The following is a 26,345-nucleotide window of genomic DNA, read 5'->3' on the forward strand; positions in this document are numbered from 1 at the left end:
CATCTATTTTCCTTTTACTCACATTAAGGTCTTCATTTTGCACACATACTTCAACATTTTCCACTAACACGGTCTCTTTTTCTGGATAGGAGATATCTATTGCTAACATGGCAGGCAGCAAACTCTGAGCCTCCTTAGATTTAGCTGTACGGCAAGTCTGCATCTGAAACAAAATAAAACTTGGTCATGTGATCACCAGTTTGACTGAACAAAAAGTTACATGGCTTTAAAGGGGTACTCCAGTGGAAAACATGAACTGGTGCCAGAAAGTAAAACAGACTTGTAAATTACTTTTATTTAAAAATCTTAACCCTTCCAGTACTTATCAGCTGTTGTATGTTTCAGAGGAAGTTCTTTACTTTTTAAATTTCCTTTCTGTCTGACCACAGTGTTCTCTGGTGACACCTCTGTCCATTTGAGGAACTGTCTAGAGTAGGAACAAATCTCCATTGTGTAACACTCACGTTTCAGAAGACAGGTATTCTGATGGATGTGGATCCGCTGGACCTGTGTGGCAGAGGACCGTACCAGGGATCAGAGTCTAAGGTGCTGCTGGTTTTCTCCAGAGCTGGCTGCAAAGCGGGATGGACTTGCTGCGGCAGGCGGCACCCAGGTCGCTACCCCTGGCACGGCTCGACCACACAGGCAGCTGAGGAGATGCGAGGCATAGGAGGGATAAGGCAGCTCGTAGTCAGGATAGCAGAAGGTCAAGGCAGGCGGCAAAGTAGCGTAGTCAGGATGTAGCACGGTCAAGTCACAGAGCAAAGGATCAGATACACGGTAAGGCAACTTTCAGGAATGCTTTCTCTCAGGCACAAGGCAACAAAGTTCCGGCAGGTAAGTGAGGAGGGTGGAGGAATTTATCAATGAGCCACAGGTGAATTACACTAATGAGCGCACTGGCCCTTTAAATCTTACAGCTCTGGCATGTGCACACCCTAGGGGACAGGGAAACGCGTGCCGGAGCAGAAAGGCAGAAGCTGGGGCAGGAGAAGCACCAGGTGAGTGACGGACTGGGGCTCACATGCGGGCGCGTCCCGCTATGCGAGTCCCAGCACCACCGGCAGCATCAGGTAACAAGACCATGCGCTCACGGCCAGCGTGATGCGGCCGGAGCGCATAACATAACAGTACTCCCCCCTTTGGTCCCCCCCTCCTTTTACAAGTCAGAAAAGTCCTGAGAAGGTCACGGTCCAGGATTTTCTCCTCAGGCTCCCAAGATCTTTCCTCAGGACCGTAACCCTCCCAGTCGAGCCAAAAAAAAATTGTTTACCTCTCACGGTTTTTGTAGCAAGAATCTCTTTAACCTTGAAGATTTCGGAAGAGCCGGAGACAGGTGTGGGGACAAGATTCTTCTGAGAAAACCAGTTTATGACAAGAGGCTACAGGATAGAGACGTGGAAGGAATTGGGAATATGTAACTTAGCAGATAGACGAAGTTTGTAGGAGACAGGGTTGATTTATTTGTAGAATCAGGAAGGGACCAAGGGAGCGAGGACCGAGCTTGTAACAGGGGATCTTGAAGCGGATGTACTTGGATGAAAGCCACACCATGTCACCAGGAGAGAAGGACGGAGAAGGTCTTCTACTTTCATCCGCTTGCGCCTTCATGCGTGAAGAAGCCTGAGATAACGACTGTCGGGTCTGTTGCCAGATGGTAGAGAAGTCACGGACCAGCTCATCAACAGCAGGCACACCGGAGGAGACTGGGAGAGGAAGAGGAGGACGGAGATGGATTCCGTAGACAACAAAAAAGGGGGACGACCTCGTGGACTCGTAATCCTTATAATTATATGAGAATTCAGCCCTCCTTTATGCAAATGCTTATATGTCTTGGTTCGAAGAACAGTTCATATACAACAATAATTTATTCTTACGACATGCCAAAATATGGCGTCGATTCATTGATGACATCATTTGCATATGGGAGGGGCCACGTTCGTCCTTGGAGGAATTTTTCCAATATCTGAATAACATCTGGGATGAATTAAAATTTACGATGACTGTAGATGACAGGCAGGTTAGTTTTCTTGACACTCTCCTGATAGAGAATGATAAGGGTGGTTTTGACACGGACCTCTATCAAAAACCAACGGATTAGAACAGTTTGCTCTATTTCCATAGTGCTCACCCAGCCTCTATTAAAAAATATATCCCTTTCTCCCAAAAGAAGAGGGTACAGAGAATTGTCACCGATCCCTCTTTGAGAGAAAAACGTATTATTGAGTTAGTGGAGAAATTTAAAGCCAGGGGATATCCGGAGAGGATTATTAATGCTATCCCCCAGGATAGACCCCGAAAAAAATGTGACAGAATACCGTTTCTCAGGACCTTTCATCCCCAGATGAACTTAATTGACAATATAATCCGAGAGAATTGGTCAATCTTAAGTAATGCATACCCCGATATTGCAGAATTTCAGACTGCTCCTCTGATTTGCAATAAAAGGCTGCCGAATCTACGGGATAGGTTAGTCAGGGCAGATTTGGGGTCCAATAAGAGAAGTAAACAAATGTTCTTAGGCTCCCAGAAAAACGGGACATTTCCATGCCCGAATTGTGCCCAGTGTTCAAATGTGTTGAAGGGAGAAAGGATTATACACACACATAGTGGTAAGATTTTGTACACAAAAGGTTTTTTCACCTGTAAGACAAAAAATGTGGTGTACTTGATTAAATGTCCGTGCGGTCTCCTGTACGTTGAAGAGACCACCCAACGTATAGGAGACCGGATTAATAGACATAAATCCACTATACGGTGTGATAATTTATTGTTCCCGATACCTGCACACTTCAGAAAAATGGGCCATAACATAGCACAGTTACAATATCAGGTATTGGAGGAGATAGTGCCTCCTCGCAGAGGTGGGAGTTTGGAGAAGCTCCTCCTGAAGCGGGAAGCCCACTGGATCCACAAATTAGGGACCCTTGAGCCGAGAGGGATGAACCGCGAATATGAAATAGCGAGATTGCTCTGAATTCTTTTTATGTTTGCTCATTTTGTTTATAATTATACAATGTATCATTTTTTTATTTTATTTCTCGAGACTAATTTGAATGAAAAATTTACAAGACGAGGACGTGAAATAATATAAGTATTTTTTGTTCAATGTATTTCTATGTAGAAATCCAGATTGATGTCCAGACGGTTACAAAGGGCTCACAGGAAGCGTTTAATAGCACGTAGGCCCGAAGGACTAGGCCAATACAATACTGGAGACAATTTATCTGGATCCATCTGCAGGCCCTGATGAGAGACAATGTAACCAAGAAACGGAAGACTAGATGTCTCAAATAGGCATTACTCCAGTTTGGCATAGAGATGATTCTTCCGTAATAGCTGAAGAACCAGACAAACATGAGTACGATGCTCCTATAAGTTGGAAGAGAAGATCAGGATGTCATCTAGGTATACGACAACACAGGTGTAGAGAAGATCATGGAAGATATCATTGACATTGACTCTTTAAAAACGTCTGGAGCATTGCAGAGACCAAATGGTATTACGAAATACTCAAAATGTCCGTCAAGAGTATTGAAGGCCGTTTTCCATTCATCTCCCTTGCGGATACAAATGAGGTTATACGCTCCACGTAAGTCCAATTTGGAGAAGACCTTGGCTCCACATAGATGGTCAAAAAGTTCTTAGATAAGAGGTAGAGGGTAACGGTTCTTGAACGTGATTTTGTTAAAGGGGTTATCCAGGAAAAAACTATTTTTATATATCAACTGGATCCAGAAAGCTAAACAGATTTGTAAATTACTTCTATTAAAAAATCTTAATCCTTTCAGTACTTATGAGCTTCTGAAGTTAAGGTTGTTCTTTTCTGTCTAAGTGCTCTCCGATGACACGTGTCTCGGGAACCGCCCAGTTTAGAAGCAAATCCCCATAGCAAACCTCTTCTAAACTGGGTGGTTCCCGAGACACGTTTAATCGGAGAGCACAGAAAAGAACAACCTTAACAACCTTAACCTTAACCTTAGCTCATAAGTACTGAAAGGATTAAGATTTTTTAATAGAAGTAATTTACAAATCTGTTTAACTTTCTGGAGCCAGTTGATAAATAAAAAAAAGTTTTTTCCTGGATAACCCCTTTAAGTCCCTTGTAGTCAATGCATGGAGGGAGTGAGCCATCCTTCTTTCCAAACAAGAAGAAACCAGCTTCAGCAGTAGAAGAGAACTTGCAGATAAATCCCTTTTTGAGATTCTCCTGGATATACTCAACCATGGTAAGGTGATGGTATACCAGGTAAAGGAAGAGGACAAAAAATAATTTTAGACTGAACTGACTGGAGGCAAAGATTTTGACAGGATTGTCCCCACCAAATAATTTTTCCAGTTCTCCAATCCAGTTGCGGAGAATGGCGTTGCAGCCAAGGAAGGCCAAGAAGAATCTCTGAAATACAGTGTGGCAGTACATAGTAGGGATCGACCGCTATCGATTTTTTAGGGCCGATACCGATAATCTGTGGAGGTTATATTCCGGTATAAATTATCAGCTATTTATTCCCACCCCCCGCTGCAGATCGTGCGTGCGCTTTAAATCAATGAACTGCAGCGGCTTTTGCGGTGCCATAGGCTGCCGCCGCCACCCGCTTCTCTCCCCCTGCCTGTCCGGGGGTCCTCCTGAGTCCTATCACTGTCACCGTACCCCCCCGCACCGCGTCGCACCCCCCACCGCACCGCCCCGGCCCCATTGCCTCCCCCATCCCTGGTTTTATAATTACCTGTTCCTGGGGCCCGGAGTCCACTCTACATATGGCTCCGGTGGCGTCCTCCTGAGCTGTCACTGTGTGCACTGACGGTGACATCATTGCGCACAGCGTAACGCAGGACACCGCAGGAGCCAGAAGTAGCGTGGAGCCCGGCCCCCGGGAACAGGTAATTAGAAAACCAGGGATGGGGGAGGCAATGGGGGCAGGGCGGTGGGGGGGGGTGCAGAGCGGTGCGGTGGGTCGGTCGCGGTGCGGTGGGTGGTGCGGCGCAGGCGGTGCGGGGGTTGGGGCATTATCGGATTATCGGCAAGGTAATTGCCGATACCGATAACGCCCAAAATCGTGAATATCGGCGGATAATATCGGCCAAACCGATAATCGGTCGATCCCTAGTACATAGAATTCAATCTTTTCTTTATGCAATACACCCACTTGCATGACAAGAGATTCAGTACGGAAGTGAACCATACAGTCCATATTTTGTCCATTAGGAGATGAACAAGGGCTTGGCAAGCCGAGTGACAGGTAGATGATACTTGTGGACCAAAGAAGCATCAATAAAGTCACCTGCTGATCCAGAATCCAAAAATGCTGTAGCACTGAAGGAAGACTTGATAGAAGAGAAAACTTGTACAGAAACAGTTAAGCGAGGAGAGGTGGTATTCACACCTAGGGACACCTCTCCTACGTGCCCTAGGTGCAAGCTTTTTCCCAGATACTGTGGACGAACAGAACAGTCTTTGAGGAAGTGTTCGTGGGCTAGCACAATACAAGCACAAATTCTCACTGCGTCATCGTGATCTCTCCTGTTACGTAAGACGGGAATGATCCACTTGCATAGCCTCTTCGGCAAGAGGTGCAGGAAACTGTAGAGGTGGATGTTGAAACACAGGTGCCAGGCGAGAATATCTTCGTGTTCGGGCAGGTTCCCTCTCTAAGCACAGTTCTTCCTGCCTTTCAGCAAAACGTACATCAATACGTGTGGCCAAGTGGATAAGTTCAGTCAAAGAAGATGGAGGATCACGTGAGCAAGGGCACCTTTAATCCTGCTAGACAGTCCTTTTTTGAAGGCCTCATCATTCCATGCTAGTTCTGAGGCTAGAGTGCAGAATTGAACCGCGTAGTCACCAACGGAAGAATTCCCTTGACATGGGTTCATTAAAGCTGTCTCAGCAGAAGAGGCACATGCGGGTTCCTCAAAGAAATAGCAAAATTCTGCCAGAAAAGCCATCAAGTTTGAAGCTACTGGATCCCCTCGGTCCCAAGGGGGTGTAGCCCAGGCCAGGGCTTTTCCGGACAGTAGACTAATGACAAAGTCCACCTTCGCAAGTTCCGTCTGAAACAGTTCAGACATGAGCTTCAAGTGCATGAGCCTCTGCATAAATTGGAATCCCCATCCTACTTGGAAGGTAAACGCAGACGTAGCTGGGAGCCAGAAGACACTGCGGGAGCTGGCGATGTAAGTGGGCCAGGTTGCGGTACCTGCTGCTGTTGCAATGCAAAAAAGCTGTTTCATCATAGCTGAAAGTTGCTGCGCCTGTCAAGCCAACTGCTGTGACTGACGTACCACAACCAAGGGAAGATCTGCGACTTCAGGCAGGGGTACCTCAGCGGGATCCATGGCCAGATCTTACTGTAAATGCAAAAAAGAAAAACAACGGGCACCGCCAATAAATGTACCTGGGTGCAAAAAAGGACCACTAATACAAATATCTAGAAAAAAGGAGAGAAAAAAGCTAGTGGCCATGAATTATTGCACACCATCAAACATGATCATATATAATGAATGTTTATTATACACAAATTATCACAAAGACCCGAGAAAACACAAATGATTAAAACCATTTAAAACAGAAATGACACCTGGGTTAGGGAAAGTAATCCCACTCCCCACCCCCCTCGGCCCTGCTCCAATAGTAATGTGGTATGAAGATATACTATAATGCACAAAAACACCCACAAACCTGCCTGTATGCACCAAGCTGCCATGACACAGGTCATAGCCTATAGCAACAAAAAAGGGGAAGAAAAACAATGTAAAGTGCAAGTGCAAGCTTATAAGGAAGATATAGTACCACTATACTAGATATACCCAAACAATCAATAAAGTGTACTAGTGTCATGTAAAAAACCTTCAAGCAATGTGCAGACGCCGATACAAACAAAGGCAGGGCAGGTAGCAACCATAGCAAAATAAAGGAAGTATATCACCACAGGCCGGGGGGGGGGGGGGAAACCAACTCGCTCCACGCGTTCCGCCGCTCACTACAGCAGCTTCATCAGGAGTGATAAGGAGTTCTCCAAGGTCAGTTTTATAATGCTAGATCTATAACAATCATCACATTCACCTGTCCATAGACCGCGTAATACCTCCGTTGCACCAATCCTCCATGTTTTCACCAACGTCACTGCCGCCGGAAATGGGGCAGGCAGCACGTTCACCTCTGCCGGAAGAGTTTGAACCGCTGCGCCTGCATTACACCGCGCACCAGTAAAAACCTGGTGCGCTTGCGCAGCGTATCAAACAAGGTCGACCAGCGCACTCGTCAGTGCCCAGCCCGTGACCATTGCGCCTGCGCAAAGAGTTCCCTCCTGCGCCTGCGCATACGGTTAGAATAATAATAATCATTAAGTCACATAATGCAAAAATAATAAATAATAATCCCCCAATAATCAGTAACATGGGGATTGGTGCAAAAAGTAAATTAGACTGCCTAATGTCCACCATTGGTGTACACTATGGACAGCAGGAGGAGCAATGCAACGGAGTGTATATAACCCATAACAATATAAATAAAATACAACATATCTCCCGAAAAATGCATCACAACCAACTTTATATGATAACATAAAGGCACTATTATCCTGTATCTTAGGAGGATGCATCCTCGGGTGCGTCAAATAGACGCTCCCATATATGTGGAAAAACAAAAGAGAGGCAAGAAAAAGGTGCAATCCGGCAACAGAGTCCCTTTCAATATTCTTCTGTAGTTCTCAAGAATAGTGCTAATTAAGGCCAAAAGATCAGACACAGTCCAATTCAGGATCGCTCCTTAAAGGAATGTAAGATGTTCCACCCCAAGTTCCACCACATTCGATTGTCCATATATCACTCACAAGAAATGAACAGAAACACTTCACCCCATTAGATTCTGGGGAGGCTTAATACGGAGCAGAATCCTCCCACTAGGTAGAGGAGCCTCATGTAGCTGCTGGAGAGTAAATTAACCCTCCTCCAAGTATCCAAATTGAGGTCCCAAGATAAGTGCTGTAATGTAGAAATCCCCATAGTCAAGGATGTATATGGCCCGTTGGAATCTGGGGAGGCTTGATACGGAGCAGAATACTCCCACTAGGTAGAGGAGCCCCTTGTAGCTGCTGGAGAGTAAACTAACCCTCCTCCAAGTATCCAAATTAAGGTCCCAGGATGAGTGCTGTAATGTAGGTATCCCCGTGGTCAAGGATGTGCATGGCTAAATACAACAAAAAAATTATAAATAAAAGTCTTTAAAAAGAAGCTTGTTACCTTATTGGATGCAGCAAGAAGATATGGCATCATCACTGAGAAGGAACATCGGTTTATGAATGTGCAAAAGCCAGTGGTCCCCACGTTCTACATGTTACCAAAGGTACATAAGGACCTGGGGGAGCCCCCGGGTAGACCAATTGTGGCGGGAATAGGTAGCCTTACGGAACACGCCTGTATTTATGTTGATTTTTTTCTTCAACCCTTGGTTCAGGACTTGCCCTCCTATGTAAGGGATTCCATGCATCTTTTGGAACAACTGCAGAATGTGAATATACCAATCAAATTTTTCCTGGTTACCTGCGATGTTGAATCGCTGTATTCTAATATTTCCCATGAAGATGGTTTGAAAGCGGTTACCGAGACTTTGGACCAAAAAGGTAATCGCGATCATATGCATGATTCCTTCCTGATTGATTTACTGAGTTTTGTACTGCGGCACAATTATTTTTTGTTTGGGGGCAAGTATTATAGACAGTCTTCCGGGACCGCGATGGGTGCGCGTTGTGCCCCCTCCTACGCTAACGTCTTTATGGGGTGGTGGGAGGGGGCGCACGTGTACCCGTCGGGTGATTTCGGTAGATTTGTCTACAAATGGCACAGGTATATCGATGATATACTCTTCATCTGGACAGGTACACGGGAACACTGTCAGCAGTTCATCGATTACCTTAATGATAATAGCCTCCAGATACGTCTTACGTCAAAAATTTCGGACAAAGTGGTTGACTTTTTGGATTTAAAGCTGCAGGTTGATGGGAATCGTATAGTCACGACTTTATACCGAAAGGACACAGCGACTAACAGTTTGCTTCATTTCAACAGTTTTCATCAAGGACAAACACGACGGGGTATCCCAACAGGACAGTTTTTGCGTATCCGTTGCAATTGTGCCAAGATTGATGATTTTAAGAGACATGCAGGGGAGCTCACTGACCGATTGAAGGATAGAGGTTACCCAAAGAAGGTGATTTCTAGTGCATACCAAAGGGCAAAGAACACTGGGAGGGAGGATCTCTTGCAACCACGTAGGCGACTGAATGATGAAAGTCTTCATTTCGTGACGGCATATAATAATCAATGGGGTCGGATTCGCGACCTTCTGAATAGACACTGGGGCATACTCAAATCTGACCAACGGGTTGAAAAACGGATTACTTCTACTCCGATGTTGACAGCTAGGAGGGCACGCAATTTGAAGGACATGCTCACAAGGAGCCATTTTACGGAGAAGCAGGGAACGAGACAGCCTTATGTTGGATCATACCCATGTGGGGAGTGTTCGATTTGCCAATATGTGGAACCCACTAGGGAGTACGTACACCCTGGGGATGGCTCAAGACATGGGCTACGACACTACATTAATTGTAAGTCACGGAATGTAGTTTATGCTATTGTGTGCCCCTGTCAACAGGTGTATATAGGTCAGACAACACAAGAATTACGTAAGAGGATACAGAAACATCTGTCTACCATTACCCTGGCAGAAAGGGATTTCAGAAGCGATCGCACGTTGACATCAGTGGCAGCACGCTTCAGGAACAGACACTCAGGTAGGCCTCGGGGGATGAGGGTTGTAGGGTTGGAAAAGGTATCCTGTGGGATTCGGGGGGGAGATGTTGCACCCCTCCTTTTGAGGTGGGAATCCAAATGGATTTTTGACCTAAATACAGTTATGCCACAAGGCCTCAATGAGGAGTTGTTGTTTACCGTTTTTTTGGGTTGAGCATGTGTTTTTATTATTTTAGATGAAATATTATTTAGTTATGTCCCCCTCCTTCCTTTTTTTTTTTTTCCCCACATTTTTACACACATTCATATTTATATTTCTCACATATGGGTAGACAGATCTAGGTCCATATATTCATTCACACTTACACTTAGTGTAGTTTTTCTAATAGTTTGTCACATTACGGTTCACTTCCTCTTTCTATCTTCTCTCTCACACACATTTTTCCTTTTTCTCTCTTTCATGTTTTTCACGGTTGCATATATATTATACATACATACACCATATAAATATAATAATTATTTATTTTTATATATTTTTTGTGTGAGCACGTGTGTGTGATTTTGTATTTTTCACTTTGTTTTATACTTTCCTTTAGTACAATATATTCATTTTTTATTTTTTTTTCTCTATATTCATTTATATTGATTATATATATATATATATTTTTTGTTGTATTTAGCCATGCACATCCTTGACCACGGGGATACCTACATTACAGCACTCATCCTGGGACCTTAATTTGGATACTTGGAGGAGGGTTAGTTTACTCTCCAGCAGCTACAAGGGGCTCCTCTACCTAGTGGGAGTATTCTGCTCCGTATCAAGCCTCCCCAGATTCCAACGGGCCATATACATCCATGACTATGGGGATTTCTACATTACAGCACTTATCTTGGGACCTCAATTTGGATACTTGGAGGAGGGTTAATTTACTCTCCAGCAGCTACATGAGGCTCCTCTACCTAGTGGGAGGATTCTGCTCCTTATTAAGCCTCCCCAGAATCTAATGGGGTGAAGTGTTTCTGTTCATTTCTTGTGAGTGATATATGGACAATCGAATGTGGTGGAACTTGGGGTGGAACATCTTACATTCCTTTAAGGAGCGATCCTGAATATAGATTGGACTGTGCCTGATCTTTTGGCCTTAATTAGCACTATTCTTGAGAACTACAGAAGAATATTGAAAGGGACTCTGTTGCCGGATTGCACCTTTTTCTTGCCTCTCTTTTGTTTTTCCACATATATGGGAGCGTCTATTTGACGCACCCGAGGATGCATCCTCCTAAGATACAGGATAATAGTGCCTTTATGTTATCATATAAAGTTGGTTGTGATGCATTTTTCGAGAGATATGTTGTATTTTATTTATATTGTTATGGGTTATATACACTCCGTTGCATTGCTCCTCCTGTTGTCCATAGTGTACACCAATGGTGGACATTAGGCAGTCTAATTTACTTTTTGCACCAATCCCCATGTTACTGATTATTGGGGGATTATTATTTATTATTTTTGCATTATGTGACTTAATGATTATTATTATTCTAACCGTATGCGCAGGCGCAGGAGGGAACTCTTTGCGCAGGCGCAATGGTCACGGGCTGGGCACTGACGAGTGCGCTGGCTCGACCTTGTTTGATACGCTGTGCAAGCGCACCAGGTTTTTACTGGTGCGCGGTGTAATGCAGACGCAGCGGTTCATACTCTGCCACACTTCCGGCGGAGGTGAACGTGCTGCCTGCCCCATTTCCGGCGGCAGTGACGTTGGTGAAAACATGGAGGATTGGCGCAACGGAAGTATTACGCGGTCTATGGACAGGTGAATGTGATGATTGTTATAGATCTAGCATTATAAAACTGACCTTGGAGAACTCATTATCACTCCTGATGAAGCTGCTGTAGTGAGCGGCAGAACGCGTGGAGCGAGTTGGTTTCCCCCCCCCCGGCCTGTGGTGATATACTTCCTTTATTTTGCTATGGTTGCTACCTGCCCTGCCTTTGTTTGTATCGGCGTCTGCACATTGCTTGAAGGTTTTTTACATGACACTAGTACACTTTATTGATTGTTTGGGTATATCTAGTATAGTGGTACTATATCTTCCTTATAAGCTTGCACTTGCACTTTACATTGTTTTTCTTCCCCTTTTTTGTTGCTATAGGCTATGACCTGTGTCATAGCAGCTTGGTGCATACAGGCAGGTTTGTGGGTGTTTTTGTGTATTATAGTATATCTTCATACCACATTACTATTGGAGCAGGGCCGAGGGGGGGTGGGGAGTGGGATTACTTTCCCTAACCCAGGTGTCATTTCTGTTTTAAATGGTTTTAATCATATGTGTTTTCTCGGGTCTTTGTGATAATTTGTGTATAATAAACATTCATTAAATATGATCATGTTTGATGGTGTGCAATAATTCATGGCCACTAGCTTTTTTCTCTCCTTTTTTCTAGATCTTACTGTAACACTCACATTTCAGAAGACAGGTACTCCAATGGATGTGGATCCGCTGGACCTGTGTGTCAGATGACTTGGACCGTACCAGGGAGCGGAGCCTAAGGTGCTGCTGGTTTTCACCAGAGTCCGCCGCAAAGCGGGATGGACTTGCTGCGGCAGGCGGCACCCAGGTCGCTACCCCTGGCACGGCTCGACCACACAGGCGGCTGAGGAGATGCGAGGCACAGGAGGGATAAGGCAGCTTGTCATCAGGATAGCAGAAGGTCAAGGCAGGCGGCAAAGTAGCATAGTCAGGACGTAGCAGGAGGTCAGTAGGCAAGCGGCAGAGGAGCAAGGTCAAGTCACAGAGCAAAGGATCAGATACACGGTAAGGCAACTCTCAAGAATGCTTTCTCTCAGGCACAAGGCAACAAAGATCCGGCAGGGAAGTGAGGAATTTATCACTGGTGGAGGAATTTATCAATGAGCCACAGGTGAATTACACTAATGAGCGCACTGGCCCTTTAAATCTTAAAGCTCCGGCGTGCACGCGCCCTAGAGGACGGGGACACGCTCGGCAGAGGCTGGGGCAGAAGAAGCACCAGGTGAGTGACGGACTGGGGCTTGCATGCGGGCGCGTCCCGCGATGTGAATCCCAGCCCAGCTGGCAGCATCAGGTAATGGGACCATGCACTCACAGCCAGCGTGTGCAGCTGGAGCACAAAACGTAACAAATAGCAAACCTCTCCTGCTCCGGACAGTTCCTAAAATGGACATAGGTGTCAGCAGAGAGCACTGTGGTCAGACAGAAAGTTAATTAAAAAAGAAAAGAACTTCCTCTGTAGTATACAGCACCTCATAAGTACTGAAAGGATTAAGATTTTTAAAAAGGATTAAGATTTTTAAATAAGATTAAGATTTTTAAATAGAAGTAATTTACAAATCTGTACACAAACTTTCTGGCACCAGTTGATTAAAAGGAAAAGAAAAAAAGTTTTCCAGGGGAGTACCCCTTTAATGTGTCAAATGGCAGTCAATCCCGGACCAGCTTAGGCTGGGTCCACACTACGTTTTGTCCCATACGGGAGCGCATACGGCAGGAGGGAGCTAAAACCTCGCGCTCCCGTATGTGACCGTATGCGCTCCCGTATGTCATTCACTTCAATGAGCCGACCGGAGTGAAACGTTCGGTCCGGTCGGCTCATTTTTGCGCCGTATGCGCTTTTACAACCGGACCTAAAACCGTGGTCAACCACGGTTTTAGGTCCGGTTGTAAAAGCGCATACGGCGCAAAAATGAGCCGACCGGACCGAACGTTTCACTCCGGTCGGCTCATTGAAGTGAATGGCATACGGGAGCGCATACGGTCACATACGGGAGCGCGAGGTTTTAGCTCCCTCCTGCCGTATGCGCTCCCGTATGGGACAAAACGTAGTGTGGACCCAGCCTTACTACTGTTTTCTACAGGATGACATAATTACCTATTTGACTGCTCCTCATAGCTCGGAGACCCCTTCCCTCCCCATTTAGATCTGTATGCTGCTACTGCTGCCCTCTCTATCTCACGCAGAGCTTCTTGTTTCATTAAAAAATTTGGCCTGTAAATAACTCATCTGAGCGTCCGTTTTCCTCAGTCCCAGCAACTGCTAAAACATGATATGAGCTGGAGCCTCCCGTCTCCTTGGTAATCATAATGGTGTGAGACCCAGCGCTGTAGAAATGTAATGGTGCCGGTGATGTAAAGTTTTTTCCAATCTGTGGAAAACGCCATGCGCGAGTTCACGCTATTAGCGTACGCTACGCTAATTGTGTAATGTCTGCGTAATGTCGCGCATGCGTATGGCATTTTTCACAGATGTAAAGTATTTTCCAATCTGTGAAAAGTGCTATGCACATGCGCGAGTCTACACTATTAGCGTAGACCTGTAGCGCTAGCGTAAACCTGCGCATGCGCAGTAGTAAATTTAGCTTATTTGAAAATACTTTAGAGTTTAGATCATAGGCTTACGTTAATAGCTTATCTCTTAGCGTAGCCGTGGAAATTAGCGTAGCGTAGTTAGTGGGTAGCGTAGTGTAGCTTTTGGCTTACCATAGATTTATATTAGTGTAGTGTACCTAGCGTAGGTTTTAATTTAGTGTAGTTTAGGATTAATAGGGAAAGGAGGTAGGGTATAGGTTTTGAAGAGACTACAACTCCCAGCATGCCAAGGCATGCTAGGAGTTGTAGTTTAGATTATATTACATTGAAGGGACCACAACTCTCAGCATGCCCAGACAGCTAAAGGTTTTCCAGGCATGCTGGGAGTTGTAGTTTTACACAGGTATAGAGTAGTTAGCATAGTGTTAGCACAATTTTAGCATAGTTAGTGTAACCTTAGCGCAATTTTAACGTATTTAGTGTAGCTTATTGTTAGCACAATTTTAGCGTATTTAGCGTAGCGTAGTGTTAGCGCAGTTTTAGCGTATTTAGTGTAGCTTAGTGTTAGCGCAGTTTTAGCGTATTTAATGTAGTGTAGTGTTAGCGCAGTTTTATTGTATTTAGTGTAGTGTTAGTGCAGTTTTAGTGTATTTAGTGTAGCTTAGTGTTAGCGCAGTTTTATCGAATTTAGCGTAGTGTAGTGTTAGCGCAGTTTTAGCGTATTTAGTGTAGTGTTAGAGCAGTTTTAGCGTATTTAAAGTAGTGTAGTGTTAGAGCAGTTTTAGCATATTTAGTGTAGCTTAGTGTTAGTGCAGTTTTAGCGTATTTAGTGTAGTGTAGTGTTAGCGCAGTTTTAGCGTATTTAGTGTAGCTTAGTGTTAGCGCAGTTTTAGCATATTTAGTGTAGTGTAGTGTTAGCGCAGTCGTAGCGTATTTAGCGTAGCATAGTGTTAGCGCAGTTTTAGCATATTTAGTGTAGTGTAGTGTTAAGCGCAGTTTTAGCGTATTTAGCGTAGCTTACTGTTAGCGCAGTTTTAGCATATTTAGCGTAGCTTAGTGTTAGCGTAGGTTTAGCGAATTTAGCGTAGTTTAGTGTTAGCGCAGGTTTAGCGTATTTAGCGTAGCGTAGGGTTAGTGCAGTTTTAGCATAGCTTAGTGTTAGCGCAGTTTTAGCGTATTTAATGTAGCTTAGTGTTAGCACAGTTTTTTAGCGTATTTAGCGTAGCGTACTGTTAGCGCTGTCTTAGAGTAGTAGGCTCAGTGTAGTATTAGCGTAGTGTTAGTGCAGTTTTAGCATAGTTAGCGTAGTTGTACGCAGGTGTAGTCAGCTAACTTAGTTTTACAGGCAGATAAAGCGTAGTTTAGAGAGTGTAGCTTAGCTTAGTTCTAAAGTGAAGGGGCTACAACTCCCAGCATGCCTAGGGAGCCAAAGGCCGTCCGGGCAGGATGGAAGTTGTAGTTTTGCAAAAGTAGCAGAGGCGAGTACGTCCTTGTACGTTAAAGTAGCAGGGCAGTTGTGCTCTGCTATGTTAATGCAGTATTCAGCCCTCTGTATAGATGGCTGGATAGAGTGATCAGAAGGCCACTTACCCACCTCTGTTCCTGCTCCGTAACTGGACGTGCAGCATCGCAGGAAGATGACCGAGCTGGAACGGGGGTGGTAAGTTAGGCTCTCCAGGGGAAGATCCCCCAAAAATGTACTAACCCATTTTTTGTGTTTTTCTTCTCGTTTCAGATACGTGAATGCGGAGGACTACGTCGGATTCGGTGGACTACGACCATGACCTGCATTTTTTCTTTTGTTTTAATAAAATGGGTAACGAGGGCTGTGGGGGAGTGTTTTTCCTAATAAAAATGTTTTAACTTGTGTGTGCTTTCTTTTTTTAAATTACTTTACAGGCTTAGTAGTGGAAGCAGTCTTGTAGACGGAGTCCAATACTAAGTTTGGGCTTAGCGTTAGCCCCAAAAACAGCTAGCGCTAACCCCCAATTATTACCCCGGTACCCACCGCCACAGGGGTACCGGGAAGAACCGATACCAACAGGCCCAGAGTGCCAAATATGGCGCTCTTGGGCCTAGGTGGTAACAGGCTGGTGTTATTTAGGCTGGGGAGGGTCAGTAGCAATGGTCCTCACCCACCCTGGTAACGTCAGCCTGTTGCTGTTTGGTTGGTATTTGGCTGAAAATGTAAAGACGGGGAACCACACACGTTTTTTTTATTTATTTTTAACAAAAAAGAAAAACGTGTGGTTCCCCATCTTTTCATTTTCAGCCAAATACCAACCAAACAGCAACAGCCTGACCCCTTTAACCCCTTAAGGACCGGGGTTTTTTCCATTTTTGCATTTTCATTTTTTGCTCCTTGCCTTTAAAAAATCATAACTCTTTCAATTTTGCACCTAAAAATCCATATGATGGCTTATTTTTTGCGCCACCAATTCTACTTTATAATGACGTCAGTCATTGTGCCCAAAAATCTACGGTGAAACGGAAAAAAAAATCATTGTGAGACAAAAGTGAAAAAAACGACGTTTTGTAACTTTTGGGGGCTTCCGTTTCTACGTAGTAAATTTTTCAGTAAAAATAACAACTGATATATATTCTGTAGGTCCTTACGGTTAAAATTATACCCTACTTATATAGGTTTGATTTTGTCGTACTTCTGGAAAAAATCATAACTTCATGCAGGAAAATGAATACGTTTAAAATTGTCATTTCTGACCCCTATAACTTTTTTATTTTTCCGTGTATGGGGCGGTATGAGGGCTCATTTTTTGTGCCGTGATCTGAAGTTTTTAACGGTACCATTTTTGCATTGATAGGACTTATTGATCGCTTTTTATTCATTTTTTCATGATCTAAAAAGGGACCAAAAATGCACTATTTTGGACTTTGGAATTTTTTTGCGCGCACGCCATTGACCGTGCGATTTAATTAACGATATATTTTTATAATTCGGACATTTCCGCATGCGGCGATACCATATATGTTTATTTTTATTTACACTGTGTTTCTTTTTTATGGGAAAAGGGGGGCGATTCAAACTATTCATAGGGAAGGGGTTAAATGATATTTATTCCCTTTTTTTGCAGTGTTATAGGTCCCATAGGGACCTATAACACTGCACACACTGATCTTTCACACTGATCACTGGTTTCTCATAAGAAACCAGTGATCGATGATTCTGCCGCTTGACTGCTCATGCCTGGATCTCAGGCACTGAGCAGTCATTCGGCGATCGGACAGCGAGGAGGCAGGTAGGGACCCTCCTGCTGTCCTGTAAGCTGTTCGGGATGCTGCGATTTCACCGCGGCTATCCCGAACAGCCCACTGAGCTAACCGGCATGGTTTCAGTTTCACTTTAGACGCGGCGTTCAACTTTGAACTCCGTGTCTAAAGGGTTAATAGCGCGCGGCACAGCGATCAATGCCGCGCACTATTAGCCACGGGTCCCGGCCGTTGTTAGAGGCCGGGCCCGACCCGCTATGACGCGTTATAGATAGGGAGCGGACACATGACGTTCCAGTACGTCATGTGTCCTTAAGGGGTTAATGTAGCAGAGCGCAAGTGCCTCTGCTACTTTTGCAAAACTACAACTTCCATCCTGCCCGGACGGCCTTTGGCTCTCTAGGCATGCTGGGAGTTGTAGCCCCTTCACTTTAGAACTAAGCTAAGCTACACTCTCTAAACTACGCTTTATCTGCCTGTAAAACTAAGTTAGCTGACTACACCTGCGTACAACTACGCTAACTATGCTAAAACTGCACTAACACTACGCTAATACTACTCTGCACCTACTACTCTAAGACTACGCTAACAGTACGCTACGCTAAATACACAAAAAAACTGTGCTAACACTAAGCTACGCTAAAACTGCGCTAACACTAAGCTATGCTAAAACTGCACTAACACTACGCTACGCTAAATAGGCTAAACCTGCACTAACACTAAACTTCACTAAATAGGCTAAACCTGCACTAACACTAAACTACGCTAAATACGCTAAACCTGCACTAACACTAAGCTACGCTAAATACGCTAAACCTGCGCTAACACTAAACTACGTTAAATACGCTAAACCTACGCTAACACTAAGCTACGCTAAATACGCTAAAACTGCGCTAACACTAAGCTACGCTAAATACACTAAAATTGCGCTAACACTACACTACACTAAATACGCTAAAACTGCACTAACACTAGGCTACGCTAAATACGCTAAACCTGCGCTAACACTAAGCTACACTAAATACGCTAAAACTGCGCTAACACTACACTACATACTAAATACGCTAAAACTGCGCTAACAGTAAGCTACACTAAATACGCTAAAACTGCGCTAACACTAAGCTACACTAAATACGCTAAAACTGCGCTAACACTAAGCTACACTAAATACGCTAAAACTGCGCTAACACAACACTACACTAAATACGCTAAAACTGCGCTAACACTACACTACACAAAAAAACGCTAAAATTGCGCTAACACTAAGCTACACTAAATACATTAAAATTGCGCTGACGCTACACTAACTACGCAAAAATTGCGCTAACACTACGCTAACTACTCTATACCTGTGTAAAACTACAACTCCCATCCTGCCTGGACAGCCTTTAGCTGGGCATGCTGGGAGTTGTGGTCCCTTCACTGTAAAACATTCAAAACTACAACTTGTAGTCTCTTTACTTTAAACCCTATAACCTACCTCCTTTCACTATAAAACCTAAACTACGCTTACTACGTTACAATCTAAGCTAGCTATGCTACACTAATGTTACACTACGCTAACCCTACACTTGTTTCCCTCTCCCCGTCTTCTACACTATGCTACCTACTCTAGCTAACTTACGTAAGCCTTGCTACGCTAACTGCGTAGCGGAGGAAAGCTGCGCATGCGCTCTAAGTTTTCTGAGAATCATATGCGCAGGTATTTTCCAATCTGTGAAAAACACCATACGCATGCGCGAGTCTACGCTAGAACTACTGCGCATGCGTGACATTACGCAGACATTACGTAATTAGCGTAGCGTATGTTAATAGCGTGAACTCGCGCATGGCGTTTTCCACTGATTGGAGAAAACTTTACATCACCGGATCTTGCACTGTTCTAGCCCCAGCACACATCCCGTATTAGGAGTTACTGAGATAGGGGGAATGGACTGCTCAGATTAGGTATTTTTAAAGCATTTCATTAACGTAAATGACTGTCATGCTCAAAAATTTTATAGTTACACTTTAAAGCTACTTTAGAGTTCCCTTCTTTCCTTCAGACAAAATGTTGACATTTATTTCATATAACATAATTATTACAAATTTGACTGCCAAGTGTAAGGCCTCTGTTTTGCATGAGGCCTTTGCTGTACCTCTGTATGCCTTAAATATTTAATGTGTTTTCTCTGTCAAATTCTGTACAAATGTGATTGAATAAACATCACATGATATTAGTATAGAACTTTTTGGGGGGTTTTATTTCGGATTTAGAAAAGTAAATATAAACCCCCATCACCCCTCGTCCTGTAAATATAGCACACGACCAAACAACAGAGGCTAAACAGAAGCATCGAGAGGGCATCTTGCTCCCTTTATACACTGCCATACAGGCTCTGTACATCTGGATCTGCCATTGACATGGGGTCTTATGGATGGATCCTGTATACAAATCATTTGAGTGACAAGGTGATATCAAAAAGAGCTGGGACTCTATGGACAGAATTCCTCAGCAATAAGAAATCATCTCTGCTGTATTGATAATGTTATTACACATTTGTGGTCGTAGCTCCTGCCCGAGAAGCGTACCTACCTACCCTATTACTGCTGAATATCAACCCCTAACTAACCAAGCAGTCTGAGGTGTGCCATAACTGCTGCGTATAGAATATGCCTGGAGGAAAAGAGGGAAAAACCCTATAATATTCTCAAAGTACATTTACAAACCAACGTTTTGAAAGCATTGGCCATCCCTTTTCAACCTGTAATTGTATAACCCCTACAATGCTATTGTAACTGCGGCCATGCCTCTGCATGTGATTCCCCTAACCTTAGGAAATCATGACAACTGAAAGCCAGCGCATCCTCTAACGATGAGCTGTCCTGGTGTCCCAACGGGGAACTACCTAAGCGACAGCTAACCAACTAACTAGGTCAGCTGCTAGAGCCGACGGCTGCTGGATGGCTGCCAACCTCCCTCTTTGTACACTCTACAAGGTAGATTGATGGCATGGAATGGAAAGCAAACAATGGCACCCTGTTAGAGGAAAACCACGCAATGTCATGCTGGATACCTGACAGATATGTTTTGATAGTATTATGCTGGATGCAAGGAAAAAGTGGCAAAACCCGATGAATGCAAATAGAATAAAATGGCATGTGGGACATCTACTAGATATCAATGAAAATATGACGTAAGTATTCTAGGCTACGTGTTGGAAGTACGCTGTAAGCTATGGATGTGAAAAGCCTCGACTGAGAACAACCCTATGCCTGTATATACACAATTCCGAGTGCTAACAATGTGTAAACACAAAGACTACGTAATCAGCAACTTAAACCTGTGTGAGGTTACCACTGCAACCAACCTGTGAATATGAACGGCAATGCAACCCCTTATGCAGCAAGGTGATAATGAGACTCACCCAACATGTGACTACTATCATCGTCGATCAGAGCCATGACAAACCAAACCAACCACACCGAACCAAACTATATCCCCAATGTTAAGCAAACGTATGGACACGAGATGACGTTACCGACGACCTGAAGTCGTGTCGGGTCGCAACTGAACTGACCTATAGACGTGATAGGCCGAACCATGAAAGACTCAACTAAATCTGCAACTAACAGTATGACCGTCACCCTGAACCAAAACAGGATTTGACCATGAGAAACCTATAGACGTGGCAATTAAGAAATGAAAACATCATGCTATCCCTGTAGCATAACCCGATTGCTGAAGGAACACAACGTATACAAAGACATTATCGCCACCCTTATTCTTTTCGGGTTGAGTCCAGACTGACCTGTAGACGTGACTGGTCTAGACCAACTATATGAGTGTATGTATAAGCTTTGAGTGTGTGTACCGAAGAATCTATGAACGTGTGGCTAAAATGAACTACATGAGTGAGCATATACTGAAGAAACTACATGACCAGATGCGCGGAACCACTAATCCTAGTACTACTATACTACTATGTGAAACACTGACATATGAAGTAACACCTGAATTTAGTCATACAGTGTCTATCCCACTGAACAACAACTAGAAAGTACTGATGCGAGGCGCTCTCTCTACTCTCTCTCTCTCTCTCTCTATATATATATATATATATGCGTATATACACATAATACATATATTTTTTAGTGTCAGGAATAACGAGTATATCACCGCCTATATGTCGTAATGTTGTTGCTCTGAAGGCGTGTCAGTAGCAGCCATGCGACGTACCCTCCTGCAGGCATGGCAGGCATGATAGATATACTCCATCTATGTGTCATAATGTTGTTGCTCTGAAGTAGTGTCAGCAACAACAACAACTATGCAATGTATCCCCCCTGCTGACGTGGCAGGTATAATGGGTATACATCACCTATGTGTGATGTTATTGCTGTTCTGAAGGCGTGTCAGTAACAACAATTATGCAACGTACCCCTCCTGCAGGTGTGGCATGCATAACAGGTATACGCCACCTATGTGTCATAATGTCGTTGCTCTGGAGACGTGTCAGTAACAACAACTGCAATGTATCCCCCTACAGACGAGGTAGTCATAATGGGTATACACCACCTATGTGTCATGTTATTGTTGTGCTGAAGGCGTGTCAGTAACAACAATAATGCAATGTACCCTTTCTGCAACACGGCGGGCTTAATGGGTAAACACCGCCTGTGTGTAGTGTCAATGTCGTTCTGAAGGCATGTCAGTAACAATGATAATGCAACGTAACCCATCTGCGGCGTAAACGGTTTATTGGGTAAACCGCCTGTACGTTGCGTAACTGTAATTCTGAAGACGTGTCAGCAACAACAACTGCCCCCTAATTATATACAGATGTGTACAGAACGACTATGTGCAAAACTGTCGAAAAGCCTCTATGCGAGGCTGTACCACCAACTTGATGAACCTATACTCGGGCCACCTATAAACACGTATGCACCACCAGCGAACGCATATGTGGCTAATCACAACCGATGACAGAATATGCATGCATGTAGAAACTATTATGACCACATACCTGCGTACAGGGTCACACCCCATGCGCTGTATGAGCATGTGCGAACTTCACAAATATCACAAGCACATGTATGGAACACATGCCACGAGCGCACGCGTAGCATGATTCCCGAACACACACGTAATATAACCCTTCAAATATGCAAGATACAAGTCCTGCGAGCGGATGTGCAGCACAAACCTTATGAGTGCGTATTCAGTATTAATCCTACGAGTGAGAGGACCGTATAATACTATGAACGTGCGTACAGTGTAACTCGTATGAGCGTGTACATAGAATGATCCCTATGGGTGAGTGTACAACATGGCTCCTACAAGAGCGTGTGTAGTATGAACCCTGCAAGCGTGTACAGGCGTGTATGCAGCATAAACCTACGAGCAAGAGTACGCTATGGATGCTACAATCGTATGCACTGTGAACCGTAAAACCCAACAAGCGCGTGTACAAACCAAATCCTACAAGTACGAGTATACAGTATAAATTATGCGAGCGAGTGTACAGTATAAATGCTACAAGCGAATGTATAGTATGATCCTAACGTGTGTAAAGTAAGAATCCAACAAGCATGTGTACAGCATATCCTACCAGAGAGCGTACTGCAGAAAAAACCCTACAGGTGAGTACAGCACGAATTCTACGAGTATATACGCAGCATAATCCTACAAGCATGTACAAGCGTGTGTATGGTATGAGTGCTGCAAGCATGCACCCTACAACATGCACAAACGTGAGTGCAGTATGAATCCTACAAGCAAGTGTACAGTATGAAACCTAAAGGCGGATATACCATATAATCCTACAAGCGAGTGTACAGTGTGAATCCTATAAGAGGGTGTACGGCATAAATTCTAGAAGTGTGTGTACTGTATGAACCCTACAAGCGTGTGTGCAGTATAAACCCTACAAGCGTGTGTACAACATGACCCTACAAGCGTGTGTACAGTATAAACTCTACAAGCGTGTAGATAGTATTACCCTGCAAGCGTATGTACAGGATGCACCCAACAAGTACAGCATGAATCCTACTAGTGTGCTGACAACTTGCAACACACCGAGGAATACAAGTAACTGCAGGGGGGAGAAGGAAGAAGGAGACAGTATTAACACTGCTAAGCAGTGAAGGAGACAGTATTAACACTGCTATGCCCCCATCAGCCCCTGCAGTGTAGTCGACCGCAGTATAAGTGAAACTTGCAGGTCCGCAACAGCCGGAGGCACACCGCCCGGAAACACTGAAGTACAAATATAAATAAGTGAAAAGAAAACTGTGAGGAAGTAAGACACAGGTTGGAAGCGAGCGCAGCTGCCGGCGCCGCGTGCCCGACCAGACCGGCAGCTGCGGGGGGGATGGAGAAGCACGAGCTCACACGGTGGAGCGGAGCGGAGGGCGGAAGGGCACGCAAGCCCTGCAGAGACCCTGGCGACACACACAGACCTTCCAGAAGCACAGGACCCCACGGCAAATAATGGAGCGCCCAAAGTGAGCCTCCTGCACCTGCCCCACCGAACAACAGCGAGGCCACAGAAGGCAGCGCTGGAGAGAGGAGCAGACCCCTACCGACAGGGTGTAACCACTTGCCCGAGACGGCAAGCCTGACATGACAACACCCGTATGAAACGCAATAACCAGGGGCCGGTCTGACCTAGGGTTCCCCCGAACTCCGGCTTACCTCCGGAGTCCGGGAACAATCAGCGTTACCCCCGGTCAGCCGCAGCCACTTACCACCACCATGCCGGCTGGAACGACCTACTGGTCAGCTGACCTGAGCAGTCAGCTGACCGACGTGGACGTAACGCCACGCCTTGCTGACATCACGTGACGGACCCTCAACCGTAAAACCCACGGCGTCCGAATGTGAGGCGGCCGTGAGTTTTTAAAGGCTCCTCCCACAAATACAGGCCAGCTGCGCAGGCCTTACCACTTATCGATCTGTCTGATATCAATGTGTAAAATGTTGTCTCAGCCAGCAACAAATTACAGCTCACAATCATTACAGCTCATCAATTTTACCAGAGCACTTTGAGAAATAGAAGCTGAGCTGTGATTGGTTGACTCATTTTTGTCTAAGACAGATAAATCTGGGCAAAAGTGTTTATTTCATAGTTAAAGGGGTATTCCAGGCCAAAACTGGCTCCGGAAAGTTAAACAGATTTGTAAACTACTTCTATTAAAAATCTTAATCCTTCCAACAGTTATAAGCTTCTGAAATTGAGTTGTTGTTTTCTGTCTAACTGCTCTCTGATGACTCACGTCCCGGGAGCTGTGCAGTTCCTATGGGGATATTCTCCCATCATGCACAGCTCCCGGGACGTGATATCATCATTGAGCAGTTAGACAGAAAACTTCAGAAGCTAATAACTATTGGAAGGATTAAGATTTTTTAATAGAAGTAATTTACAAATCTGTTTAACTTTCCGGAGCAAGATGATATATATAAAAAAAAGGTTTTGCCTGGAATACCCCTTTAAACTAGAGAAAGTGGTGAAAGGTTCTATGTAAAATTGCAAGACCCAGAATCAATGGGGCCACCAAAGTTATAGCAAACAAGCTTAATATATACTTTATTGTAAGCTTCATATGATGCTGTCTGGTGCAGACAACGTAAGCGATATTATGTATACTAAAGTTTTAATTCTGTCTACAATATATATCAATCTGCAAAATCATGAAGTTTTCTATTCTTTTCTGCTATGTTTTGTCTGATTAGTCAAGCTGCTTGATTTTGGATAAAATGGTTGCATGCCATGCCATACAATATTTACATGACATTTTCTATTGCATGTAAAAATACTCTTCATGGTATTCTAGCAAGCTTTACGTGCTTTACTCCCATACATTCTTTACCTTTACATGTGAAGATGCAAAGCTATCAGCTTTCCATGTTGCTCCCAGAGAAATGTGTACATAATAGGTCTACCACTAATTTGTGACAAATTAAAGTTCTTAGAAAGTTAACATATGAGAGTGTGTATCATTTCCTTGCACTGTTTTCTGTTCACTGTACCTTATCAGTCTTCTGCATGTAGAGTCCATTTTCTAGTTTTTTATATTCACCACTCTCATCTGTACATAGAGAGTCAGGTATCTGTGTGTGGTCACTGTTGAAGTCAAAATTCACTTGTCCGTGATACCTCTCGGTATTAGGTCCATCTCTGGCTGCCTGTGCTTGTGGATTTTGCATGGAATTTATTGCAGCTAACACCATAGCATTCAGCTCACCACTGCCATCTTCAGACATTTCAAGAAATGACAGGTCATCTATCATATCTGCAAAGCTGTCAGATTCACTTGATACCTGGAGCAACTCGCCAATGACCATATCATCAGGAAAGCTTCCATCTTTATTTGTTTTGCTCACATTAAGATCTTCATTGTGCATACATACTTTATCCACTAATACAGTCTGTTTTTCTGGATAGGAGACATCTATTATGGCAGGCAGCAGACTTTGAGCCTCCTGAGATTCAATTACACTGCAATTCTGCATATGACACAAAATAAAATCATAATGTTTGTTTATAAATAAGATAAATCGATTAAGGAGAGATTGATCAGAAGTGATATTGATGATATTTCTAAAAAAAAGAAATGGCAGCAATGTGTGTTTGTCATGTATTTACTGCAACATTATAAAAGGAGATATTATTTATTGTCCCACAAAACAACATAGAACTCATGTCATGTCTACACCTGTCTGAGAAAAAATGTTGTGTATAAGTTAAAATGCCTTTGTAGCAAAGCATATATTGGACGGACTGCAAGAACTGTAAAAACATGTCTGTCTGAACACAAGTTAATAGTGCTCCGGAGGGTATGGAGATCAAATACGAAAAAACTTCTGTTGCTTGCCGTTTTGCTAAATGTGGATACAAAGTAATGGATTTGAGGTGGCAGGTAGTGGAGAAGGTTCCAGTCAATGTGAACGATGAATTTCATTTGTTTGATTAGGGAGTTGAACAAAATGAGATTTGTAACTATAGAGTGTTCTTATAATTCCTTTTGTA

At 44.0% G+C, this 26,345-nt stretch overlaps 1 protein-coding gene across 10 annotated transcripts in view; it reads right to left on the minus strand.

Moving 5' to 3' along the window:
• ANKRD31 (ankyrin repeat domain 31) overlaps positions 1-26,345 on the minus strand; it is a 556,774-nt gene that overhangs the window by 349,058 nt on the left and 181,371 nt on the right. For all 10 annotated transcript variants that reach the window (XM_056540136.1, XM_056540152.1, XM_056540124.1 and 7 more), the window contains 2 exons: positions 25,346-25,822; positions 23-163 (listed from right to left, as the gene is read on the minus strand). In XM_056540136.1, the coding sequence (XP_056396111.1) occupies positions 23-163; positions 25,346-25,822 (618 nt within the window). The remainder of the gene's footprint in view (positions 1-22; positions 164-25,345; positions 25,823-26,345) is intronic.

The sequence above is a fragment of the Hyla sarda genome, chromosome 1 (assembly GCF_029499605.1).
Source record: "Hyla sarda isolate aHylSar1 chromosome 1, aHylSar1.hap1, whole genome shotgun sequence".
NCBI lineage: Eukaryota > Metazoa > Chordata > Amphibia > Anura > Hylidae > Hyla > Hyla sarda.